Raw genomic sequence first — 12,346 nt, forward strand, 5'->3', positions numbered from 1 at the left:
TCTTTCTTTCTTTCTTTCTTTCTTTCTTTCTTTCTTTCTTTCTTTCTCTTTATTGCTTTCTATAAGGCTTGAGACCACTTTAGTCTCCGGTTCAGATGTTGGTTCTATCCCTCAGAATGTTAGATCTTGGCTGTTTGTGGAAGCACTGGATACCTAGAAAATACAGGAGGTCATGGAAACACTTCATGATGTCAGTTTATAAACGAGCAGGGGGGAGTAGCAAACCTTGCTCATGGGGCTCAGGCTTGTCCTTGGCTGTCAAGTCAGTCTTGTTAGTTAATCAACTGCAGAATCACTGAAGTAGCCATGCATTGTAGAGTTCAGAAAAGCATGAGGGCTTGCCTGGAGCTCTAGACTCCAATGCACAAACTCTGTCCCTTTATGGCCCAGAAGAGAAAATACAAAATGGAATGGCAGTGTGGAAATCTTCCTTAAACTTATGCTGAACCAAGGTGCTTCAGAGGTGGGGGACTGGGAATCGGATATTAGATTCCTTAGGCAAATTCTTACAGATTTATCTGCCATGTCTCCACTTCCAGTATTTCTTGCTGGCTTGTGTCCGATCAGAGCTATTTTCCTAGGAGCCAGGTAGTCTGTCCATGCTAATAACAAAGTCCCTTACATGCTAGGTCAGTGCTCTTCCTAAGTGGCATCACATTTAACACAAATAATAGACTTTGGATAAGGTGGGATTGTGTGATCAATGTTTTAAATAAGAAATCAAAAACAGAAAAATGAAGCACTTTTTTTTTTCCTAGATCACCAAGCTATAATGACTGTATCATAACCCTTGCCGTGCAGTGAGTGGCAGTGTTCTTACCCACCCCTGATTCTTCATTTGCTTCTAACGCTTTGAGCATATCAAGATTTGGGGACACAGAAGTGCCTGGAGGAGAGGGAAAAAAAATGTTTACTCTGCTTTCTGTCTGACTCCTGCTGTAAAAAACACCCAAAAGATTCTGGTTTTTAATCTCCTTGATGGTGAGCTGTATATTTTAAAACCAAGTGATGGCTTAAAACATATCCTGACTACTTGTACTGGCTGGTTTTATGCCAACTTGACACAAGCTAAAGTCATCTGAGAGGAGGAAACCCCAATTAAGAAAAAGGCCTCCATAAGACTGGGCTGTGGGCCAGCCTGGAGAACATTTTCTTAATTAGTGATTGATGGGGAGGGCCCAGCCCATTGTGGGTGGTGCTATCCCTGGATGAGTAGTCTAGCTTCTATAAGAAAGCAGACTGAGCAAGCCAGAGGGACAAGCCTGTAGGCAGCACCCCTCTATGGCCTCTGCCTCATCTCCTGCTTCCAGGTTCCTGCCCTGTTAGAATTCCTGTCCTGAATTCCTTTGATGATGAACAGTGATATGGAACTCTAAGTCAAATAAACCTTTTCCTCCTTAACTTGCTCTTTTATTGCAACAATAGAAACCCTAACTTAGACAGTGGTCTAGGTCTACTCTGTCTGTGTTTCCCCAATCTCATTCAAAAAGAGTTCTGCACATGAATGCTGTATAGCTGATACTATCTCTTTAAAAGAAATAAGACAGTAAGCATGCCTGAAAACACTGAGTGGATTTTTCAAAAATGGTTATGTTTAGTAAGTCACTGTGCATCTCAGCCCGTTGTTATTGTTGTTGTTCATCAGCTTATCTGCTGATCAGGTACTTGCTACACCAGGAGACATTGAAATTCTGGTGGAGAGCTGTTCCAGAGCATGTGCTGTTATGATGGGATAAGCTGGACCTCCTCCAGAGGCAATCCAGAAACAGAGGAACAGCGGGGTGTTGACATGCAGAGATCAGTGTCAATAATGATGGGTGGCCCTTGCACATAGAAAACATGTCCAGAATTATCAGGGGGAAAAAACCTTGCATTTATCATTATAAAATATGTGCATATGTGAATTTTAGTTTTGCAAAGAAGCCGGCCACACCCAACAATAGGAACATAATCAGTACAAACCAAATAAACAGATGTATAAGCCATCCAACTGAGGGCTAGTTTGGCCTTTCATTCTTAAGCAGTGAGCTGGGTCTACAGCCAGGATCTTACTCATAGCAGCTTTGGTTACAGTTTAGGATTCAGTTATATAAGACACAAGGCAAACAGCCCGGCAAATGGAAAAGGCCATCCCAGGTGTATTAGAGATGATTTTTATTTTGTTGTTTTCTTGTTTGTATTTTTCATTTGTTTGATTTTTTGCACACTGTTGGAAGAAGAATGGTTAGTAGAAATGGGGATAAAGATAAGTGTTACCAGGAAAGCTTACAGGGGCCTTGATTCATGCAATGGGCCAGAATGGCTGTTCCAGAGAAGAGGTCCTAGGAGAGAGCTTTGGGGATGGATGGAAGAGGAGGAAGTGCTTTCTAGAAATGGGAAACTCTGAGAAGTGATGAAAGAGAGGAAGAAAGGTGCTCTCTAGAAAAGGAGTTCTTGTTTGGGGAGTAATGTGCTTTATAAACATTGCTGCTATTACAACATTAGCCACCTGGGACATTTAACCTTCTGAATGATCACATTGAAAGCCACAGGCTAGTTTTGTATTCTGACATCATGTGTTTCTCCACATGCGTCTAGAACTGATCTGAGGTAGATGGATGTAGGTCAGTATATGAAACCTATATCAATGCAATACTAATCAGGTAATGAGCAAGCCATAAACACCAAGAAGATGGCAGAAGAAAACAAGTAAGCCCAAATGGAGAATTGGGACGATGGAAAACCATAGAGGTCTCCCACACCAGGCTCAAACTCTGAGAAGGTATGAGGCTTCCACGTCTTAAAATTGACTTTGATGAAAAGCTATCAAACAGGGCTTCTCTCTTTACATGGCTAGAAAAGATTCCCATAACTAGAATGGCTGACATCAGAGGAATGAACCGAGTCGATCATCAGTACATGAACATAACCCTGGCCCAAATGCAGTGTCCACACCATTCTCCACGTGTAGATATAACTGTCAGTGTTCAGGACTGCGATGACTTACTTTTTGTCTAATTTGTTGGTTTCCTACATTCTCTACCTCCCTTCCAAGCTTTATCTACCCTAACACCTTCCAAACCCTGCAAACTATGTAGGAAGGAAAGAAGGTTAGTGGGGAGAAGGAGCAGAGTTCTCTTTGGCTACTTTCAGCTGGTTGGGATCATTGGCTTCTTTGGAGCAATACCAATCTCAGTCATCAGGATATCCAGCAGACCAGCAAACAGCAAATGCAGCAGCAGGATGAACCAGCTGCCTTCTTTCTCCTTTGACCGTCTCCTTGAAGCCTGCTTTTCTCTCTCTGGCCTCTGTTATTTATACCCTTTCCGAGCCTGCAGAATTCTACTAACTGCAGCTGGTTCTCTGAGCCACATGAAGCTGTTATTGGCTGTGGATAACCTAAGGCCGCCCCATATCCCACACTTGGGATTAAGACAAAAACACATTTACATAACATAACTGAGTTTTTAAAGAAAGCAAGACTTCCACTATAGGACTGGTAGCACATAGAAGTCTAGTTCCTTAAGGAGCCTGCTGATCCTTGCACTGTCTTTATATTCTGTAGAAGTTAAGAGAGAAACATCTGGAACGATTCTAGGAAGAAATCTTTCTCTTCTGATTTTCCGTAAATTTCAGCCTAATTATAAGACCTGGCTGCCATCACAGTTCCAGCCACCAGGTCCTCCTTAACTGCGACTGTCCTTTATAAGAGCGGCTCTCAAAGTTGATTGCAAGAAGTTATCACCTGACAGCTCACCAGTCTGTCATCCCTGCACTCTGGAGACAGAACAAGGCAAGAAGATCTAGAGTTCATGGATTGCATGAGTTTGGGACTGGACGGTGGTACGTAGTGAGACTTTGCCTCAAAACAACAACAAAACACTGACCGGCCCGCTGTATCTGTCCTTCTCCCCGGCCCCTTGGAAGTTTATAGCTCACTAGGTGAGATGGAGCCAATTTGTATTTCTCCCAGTTGGCATTTCTTCTCTTGTTCTTAGGAAGGACTTTTCCTGGGTTATCTTTTATAATTTGTGTTTCTAAAAAGACTAACAGAAACATGTTATTTTTTAAAGTTGTCCTACTCCCTAAAGGAGAGAGGAGAGGGGAAATATGAAATCTCATCACTCTAGGTATTTTTCCATGTAGGAAATCTCTTGACCCACACAGCAGACAAATGGGTTGTCATTTCCAAGCTCCCGTAATAGATGAGAAGCTAGGTGAGTGTTTGAAATTTTTCCCCAATACTATTTGACAATATTCGATATCATCTCTGACTTCAAATATACATCTTCTACGTTCAGGTAGGTTTCCTTTCCAATAAAAATGATTATGGATGCAGTAGAATGAAGTCAGGGTACTCAGTTTTTGGCAAGGCTACTCACTAATTCCATTTCACTTGAAGTGAGGGGCTAATTCAGCACAGTTACAGCTAACAGGAAAGAAGTATGTGTCTAAAGAGCCCAGAAGTGATAGGTACTCAATGGCATGATTTAGCATCATGAGGCAGCTAAAGACACTTGCCTCTTTCACGAACCATTGGCAAAAAGCAGGGACAATCCATTTCCTGGCAGGAATTCCACAGTCCATCCAAATGATCTTGGGAATGTTGGATGGTTGGCTGATCTAGAGAGAACATTCAGGCTACGTAACCAAATGATCACCAGTATAAGCCACCATGCAAAGCTACCAGGTTTTCATGTCCTACAGTGTCCTCTCTCACTTCCTTCTGAGGCTCACAGATGGTGGCCAGGATGCTGGTAGAGGGAGACATAAACCAATGAAGTCCTTTACTCTGCTACCTTGCTCTCCTGCCCATTGCCTTGATAACTGTTGTCAGGGCTGTGCGCTGTTTTCCCAGCATACCCATCCAAAGGATCACTTTTTTCCTGTACCCTGAATTAATCCCATGATTGCAAAGTGTATAGTGGTTCTCAAACTTTATTACACATAGAATCATCTTCCAGACCTGATAAACACTGTGCTGGGTGTGGTGGCACATGTCTCTGATTCCAGGACTCTGGAGAAAGACAGAGGCCAAGGGACCTCAGGTTCAAGTCAACTGTCCCACCAGCTAAAAATGCATATATGCCCTATGTTTACAGGCTTTATATATAGTGTACCCAGAGAGCAAAGCATGTCAGCTGTGATGGTCAAGAAGCAAACTATTTTAAAATGAACCAAACCTTCACTTAAACGTCCAGAAACTGAACAGATCAAAGTCTGCCCCCACCCACACAGTGCTTGTTCAATTTTCCAGTTACTCCTCCACCCATTAAGACATCGCTGTCTTCTCCCTTCCCTGCCCATTCGTTATTCCTGGACATCAAGCCAGCCTTCTCCAGGAAGAAATCTGCTCTCTTCCTAGAGGTGGGAGGTAACACTGACAATTGTGGGTCCTCTCTGGTGGAGGAGGGGCTCTAAACAGTCCTAGGGTCTAACAGTTGTATCTGTCTTGGATTTGTAAATGGCCTGCACCAAGCTGTTTGCCAAAGCCTCGGCAACTGAGCTGATGAAGGCTCTTTCCTTCACACAAGATACTTACAAGATGAGGCAATGGCATGGCCGGGGTTGACATATTCAATGGACTTTCTTCTTGTAACTTCCCCTGCCTCTCAAGGTTTCTAGGACAATTCCTCACCCCCTCTTACCCCAATTTTCTTCTAAAATTATCCATTTTATGATCATCTGTGGGTTAGTTCTGTGCTTGTTTTTATTGCCCCCTTATTAGGTTTTTATTCTTTTACTTATCCTTGCCCTGGGCAGAGTAGGTTGAGGCATCTTGGCAGACTCAGCTTAGAATCTGAGTGTCTTTCAGAACTCACGTTGACTGGTACCCACTGCTCCACACAGATTAGTCCATCTCTGAGTAGATACCTTGTCTGAGGCAGTAATTTTGACACAGTTTTAAGAGCTTCTCAAATTGGGGGTGGGGAGGGTCCATCTTGTAAATTAGTGTAGCTTCCAAGTCCCACAGAGGTTTGAATTCTGGGATCCTGAGGAAAAGGCAGACGCATGCGCAGGAAAGCCAGGATCAGGCCTCCAGTCACTGCAACCTGGAATCTCAGTGTGGTGCAGCACAGCAGGAGGGTTGGCCAAGCTTCACAGCAGGTCTTTATAGGTGAGCAGTCTCGGGCTGGGAACATCCGGAGGAAACTGCAGTTGCTAGTCTTTGCACACGCCCATCAGTCCTTAATAAATACTCAGGCTCCCAAGGAAAGCTTTGCATTCCCCTTGAGCCTGGCCGATATAGACGTGAGCCTGGGCAAGTTGACCCTTGGGTCTGAGGCCTTGTTGTCCTCATCATGGCCGTGTCCATGTCAAAATGTACAAGCTTCACTCACTCAGGGCTTCCTCTTCCCTCCCCATCAGTGTGCACAAGTAGTATAGGGCAACATGATATACTCTTCCATAACACTGTCAGTGTCAGCTGGAACTTGTTGGCAAAAGAACCTTGCGTGGACATCAGAATTATCAAGATCAGGCAGGTTAGAACACAGATGTCTGGGCACCAGGCGCTCCCCCAGGGTTTCTGATATCAGAGATGTGTGTAGTGAGATCCGAGAATGTGCATTTGTTAACACGTTCCCAGACGCTGCTGATAGAGGGGAACTAAGGACCACCCTTTGGAAGACTGCTGTTTTGCCTGCTAGGGTTGCACATTTCCAAGGGTGCCTTATCCTGTCTTAGAACAATCAGGCCACCATGTCTTTGGGAGGGACTGAGACGTCAGTTATTAGGCCATACTCCACAGGGGATTTTAATGTCTAGTCAGGATAGACACTCCCTGGTCCAGCCCTAAAAGCTTAGGAGCCCAGCTCTTTGGATGAGTGATGGACCTCAGACACTTTTTACCACATTACATGCAAAAACGTTAGGAAAACTGAGGCCCGAACTATCTCTTGGGTTATGCGATTGTCTGGTTATATGAGCTGGACCTTGTATAAATCACCTTACTTCTCTGAGTTTGTCTCAAAGAACAATAGGTGAAGGTTTTCTGTGTTTTTAAAACATTTTTTTTGGGGGGAGGAGTGCAGTTTCTCTTTTTAAATCAAAACATTTGAACTAACAAGATGGCTCTGCAAGAAGAGACACTTGCCTCCAACTCTGACAAACCCAAGTTTGAACTCCAAAATTTACATAGGGGAAGAAGAAAGCCCAGTCCTGCAAGTCCTTCTCTGACCTCTACAAACACACTCAGGCACATAAGAAAGAAAGGAAGAAAAGAGGGAGGGAAGGAAGGGAGGGAGGGAAGGGAAAGGAAGGGGAAGGAAAGAGAAAAGAAGAGAAGAAAAGAAAAAGAAAAGAAAAGAAAAGCCACCACCACCACCAACAAAGGACAGAAAAGTTAAAAAGTGAGCCGCTTCTAAAGAATCCATATTGGGGCAATCCACTCATGGGTTCTTCTATGTTTGGGTCCTGTTTTGCCTCAGCACCCCAGCTTTATAAAAAGAAGGCACATGCAGGAACCCAGTTTGGGGTGGAAAAGGCAAAGATTTATGCACAGCGATTTGAACTCCTCCAGCAGTTCTGACAGAGCCTCTGGCTGGCGTGCAGTCTGACGGGGCAGATTCTGCCATAACGTCAGGCTCAGCCTGAGCACTCACCTTCAGATAGTACATGGGCGGGGTCTCACAGGTCATTCCCAGGAAATGCTGTGTCAACACATCCGCATACTTCTCGCTGACCTGGCTCATCCACTGATACATCTAAAACAACCCAAAGGACTGCGCTGTTGCTAGGCAGATTGCTTGACTGCCTCTGATTGAGATCACTGCTTGTTTCACTAAGACACTGAACTCTGCTAAAGCCGTGCGACAAACCAAACAGAAAACTGAAACAATGATTTATTACCTCTCCTCTCTCACTTCCTTTCAAGACCTCCTGGGGGAAGTCTTAGGACACCCCCATTTGACCTTTACAAATAAGCAACTGGGAAGGAACATGTTTTGGTAATCCGCCAGTGGCACCTCAGAGACTATGCTGTGCATGTCCTTCCCATAGCCATCAAAATTAGCCCTGTGTGCCACTCAATAAGGGCAGTGATTTGGGGCCAGGCTTGTTTTGTAGGATCTTCTTTCCTCCTTATCTGCCTAAGGGCTCTGGTTGGATGTTCTTCATTCCCTAAAGGTTTATCTGGCTTGATTTCTAGTACAGCAACGTGAGGGACTGTGGGACACCTGGACAGTGTAATTGGGGAAACCAGCCTGAAGCTAGAGTGAGGATGACAAGTATCCAAACCCTGAAAATCTCCATCCTGAGACCAGCAGGAGATCTGTGCCTGCATGTCCAGGTAGTCTTGGAACCCCTACCTTTGCGATCCTCTAGGTAGCCTAGCTCCTGGAATTTCTCACCGCACATATGAAGCATTTGCAGCACCTCAGCCCCCAACCAATGATGTTCACTCCCCAGAAAACCCTTGCCTACTTCCCCAAGGTTTATATAGCTTGTATACTCCCCAACCCCAAATTAAGAGAGCTGTGTCCCTGGAAGAGCTGGGTCACTAAAAGGGCTATAACAGTAGGAGAGCTGTATCAGAGACAGCTCCCTGGGCTCCAGATGGACAGGAGCCCTGAAGCAGTATGTGTGGTGGTGGAGGGTTCTCAGGTCATCTGGGTTCCTGTGTCACAAAGGGAAGACTGGTGTCTTGGCGTGAATATTCTTGAGAGTGAATTGTGGTAAGGTTTTGAGCCCGTCCTAAAGTTCCCTTTGGCTTTGTGACTGATGATGTCATTGCCATCCATCCTGAGGTGCTACATACAGCTGAGGTGGGTGGTCCTCACCAAAGACTGACACATGCTGTTTGGACTTCCAGCTTCCCTAACTGTGAGTTAATTAAACCCCCTTTCTTTATAGAGTTCATCTGCTTTGGGTATTTCGTTACAGTAATGAAAAGTAGATTAGTACACCAAGAACATCCTTTCTTAATGCCCTTTCCAGAAGCTGCTTACCGAAGCTTCTAGGTCAGGCCCATGATAATAATTTTGATTAAACTTAATAGACCTGAATAGATGCTGATTTAATTATAAATCATATATATTAAACTTGGAAGGAACCTTATACTGTGACCAATAAATCTATAACTGGGGTTTCATAAGAGGAAATGCAGTGAAAATGAAGACTTATTATGGGAGCCATCAGCATGTCTCAGGACTCAAGACACCTGAATTTCTATGTAGTTGACACTGGACAGTCCAGAGTTAAAGGAAATAATAGTTAACTAAAGAAAACAAAACATTTAAAAAAAAATTGAATCTTCATTGACATGCAGCCTATTGAGAAAACTTGTCGATACCTTAATAAATACTTGACGAAAGGCAGTTTTAATTCGGTCAGTCTACCACAAAAGAATAGTATCTTATGACACAGGTAAGGGACAGAATAGGATGCAAATAGCTTAAACTCCATAAGGCTATAAATAACAGCAACTGGAAGTGGCAGGTGTGTATTTACTTATTACCTAATCAGTGATAATGCAGCCAACTTTATTTATTGTCAGCACAACGCTTTGAAGTAAGCACCGTTATTCTAGTTTCACAGAGGGAGAAACTGGCTCACCCGGCCAGCAAGTGTACAAGCCAGGTGTGATCCTATCATGGAAACCAGATATCTTTATTACTCCTCCTATTGCTGTGATTCAAAACAACACAGAACCAAAAAGCCAAACTCTGACAAAAGCAATTTAAGGGAGAAAGGACTTACTTTGGCTCATGGTTTGAAAGTGTATGCTATCATAACAGAGAAGCACCGTGGAGCTTGGTAGCTGGCTACATTGCGTCCAAAATCAGGAAGAAGAGAGTGAAGACCTCATGTGCTCAGCAAGTCTGGGACCAAACCTGGTGTCTTCCTTTAAAGTGGATCCTCCTGCCTCAATAAAAACAGTCAAGACAACCCCTCACAGGCATACCAGAGGCTGACCCTGTCTGCCTTCTAGGTGATTCTGGATTCTGTTGCATTGACAACACAAACCACCATACCAGATCACTGGTGGGCTTCCGGCATCTTGTTCAAGGCCATGGAGCTGTTAGTTCACTGAGGTAACATCCACGGAGGAAAGTATAAATTCTTTTTAGCATTCTGAAGAATTATTCTGGAAAAAATAATACTATATCTATTATTGTATAGATATCTGTTATATCTATACAAATGCAGAGAGTATAAATCGGTAAAGCGTATTTGGAAGACAATTTGTGTGCTTATATAAAACTTTTAGATGTGCATGTCCTTTAATCCAACCATTCTAGTTTTAGATGTTTATTCCTTAAAAAGAGGGAAGAAAAAGTTGTGTGTGTTATCACATAAGCCATACACACAAAAGCTACTTTTGGAAGCCGCTAAATGTCTTCATCGCATTACAAATTCTTCTTTGCGGAAGGCCTTTCCTTCAAAGAACTACTGCTGACCATACCCCCTGCCCCCAACCCTCCATCCAGCAAGAAAAAGCTACCTTGTCAGCTAAGTAGAACTCACTGAGGGGGCCTTTTCTCCTTGTGTCTCACCGACACAAGAGAGAGGCACCGACCCTGAACTGCTCAAAACTGCTAAAAATGTGACAACTTCCCCCCCCCCCCAAAAAATGTTAATTATGGTTTGTGTTCATGATAGGCCCATAGGGCTGTTCCTCCCTTTCTTTATGTTATTAATTTGCATTTTTATGTCATCTTACCTGGTTTTATAGTGGCGCTAATGGTGGCGGAGATGTTTGGAAATTCCTTCGACTTAGCCTACAGGCAAATCTTCACCTCACAGTGTGAGCCAGTCTAGTTTGTGAAAACTCCTGTTCATGGTATGCCTTCCCTGGTATATCCTAAAGCAGGCAGTGACCTCCAGCAACGGCGCTTTCATACTGTTTGTTCTCACTCACCTCCCCCATGAGATGGTGTCTGTTATAGAAATAGGTCTCAAGGCTCCTCTGTGGATGACAACCTCTTGTCTGTGCTGTGCTGAGGACCTGGAAGAGAAAGAAAGATGTAAACTAGTGAAGACATTAGGACTTCCTGAAGACTAGAAGGTTGATAGATTGCTATAAGGTTAGAAGCATTTAATTCCCTTACGAAAGAGCAGAGTTCAGTCCTCATGTCAGATAGCTCAGAGCTGCCTTGTAACTCCATTCCTAGGCAATCTGACATCCTCTTCTGGATTCTGTGCCCCCTCCCTCCCTCCCTCCCTGCCTTTCTCTCTCACACACACAATTTAAAAATAAGCACAATTTCAAAGGTCACAGAAAGCAGTGCACACAGGATTTGAAGTCCCAAAGCCAGTGTTGAAGTTATTATTTTGTGACAATGACACCTTGGGACACTATTTAGCCATTGGGAGATGGAATTTCTTTGTCGACAATGTGAGGACAATAATGTCAAGCTTGGAGAAGGACTAGAACAACTCAATAAGACACTATAGATAAAAAAAAGAAAGTGCTTGTAAGTTTGTAAAAGGTCTAATGGCTAAGATTTATTGAGCTGAAACTTTTTATGAGACAGACACTATCCTAAGTAATTTAAATCTCATTTACACCTCTCTAAACGGTTGAGATAGGTTTCTCTTTATCTCCATTTCAGAGATTAAGAAACCAAACCTCAGGGAAAGTGTGACTGGACCCCAACCCTGCCAAGCTGACTGGAGAGCCTCCAAGGTTAACCACTACTATAAGTACACGGTGAGTAGTGAGCCCTTTGCAGCAGCTGCCGCCAGTGACTGCACACAGAAACAGCATCACCCGAGGTCAGATAGGATTCATTCCTAGCGTATCTCCTATGGGACTGACAGACACTGACGTCCCATATAAGCCAGTCTAGTATCAGCACAGTTTTAGTGTCCTAACCGGTCTCTGGACTCTGCTCAGCCACCCCTCCATTTTCAAATGCTTTGTAATTATGTCCCATCATCACTCTGCATAGTTCTACATTTTCTAGAATCTGATATCGGTGGGGTCACACCATATGGCCCTTTCAGATTGGCTTCTTTCACTTGTTAATAAAAGTGTCTTAGTTTCTTTTCTGTTGTGATGAGACACCACAGCCAAGGCAACTTATAACAGAAAGCATTTAATTGGGCACTTGCCTACAGTTTCAGAGGCTGGATCCTCGGATCCACCATGTCATGTCATGCCATGCCATGGCAACAGGCAGGCAGGTGTGGTACTGGAGCAGTAACTGAGGACTTACATGTGGAGACAACAGCTATGAGGTAGGGAGTGAGCCAACTGGAATGGCCTAGGCTTTTGAAGCCTGAAAGTCTAACTCTACTGACATACCTCCTCCAACAAGGACATACCTTTTCCAACAAGTCCACACCTCCTAATCCTTCTCCAAAAGTTCCACCAACCAGGAATTCAGCATTCACATATATGAGTCTTTGGGGCTGGTCTCAT

At 43.8% G+C, this 12,346-nt stretch overlaps 1 protein-coding gene across 1 annotated transcript in view; it reads right to left on the reverse strand.

Annotated features, from left to right (window-relative positions):
- Cpo (carboxypeptidase O) overlaps positions 1-12,346 on the reverse strand; it is a 92,401-nt gene that overhangs the window by 7,459 nt on the left and 72,596 nt on the right. Inside the window, 7 exon segments of the mRNA XM_055616794.1 lie at positions 57-145; positions 1,666-1,764; positions 2,939-2,985; positions 3,477-3,538; positions 4,497-4,602; positions 7,584-7,685; positions 10,841-10,927. Of these exon segments, the coding sequence (XP_055472769.1) occupies positions 57-145; positions 1,666-1,764; positions 2,939-2,985; positions 3,477-3,538; positions 4,497-4,602; positions 7,584-7,685; positions 10,841-10,927 (592 nt within the window).

Source organism: Psammomys obesus, unplaced genomic scaffold (genome assembly GCF_907164565.1).
Source record: "Psammomys obesus unplaced genomic scaffold, mPsaObe1.curated_primary_1811, whole genome shotgun sequence".
NCBI lineage: Eukaryota > Metazoa > Chordata > Mammalia > Rodentia > Muridae > Psammomys > Psammomys obesus.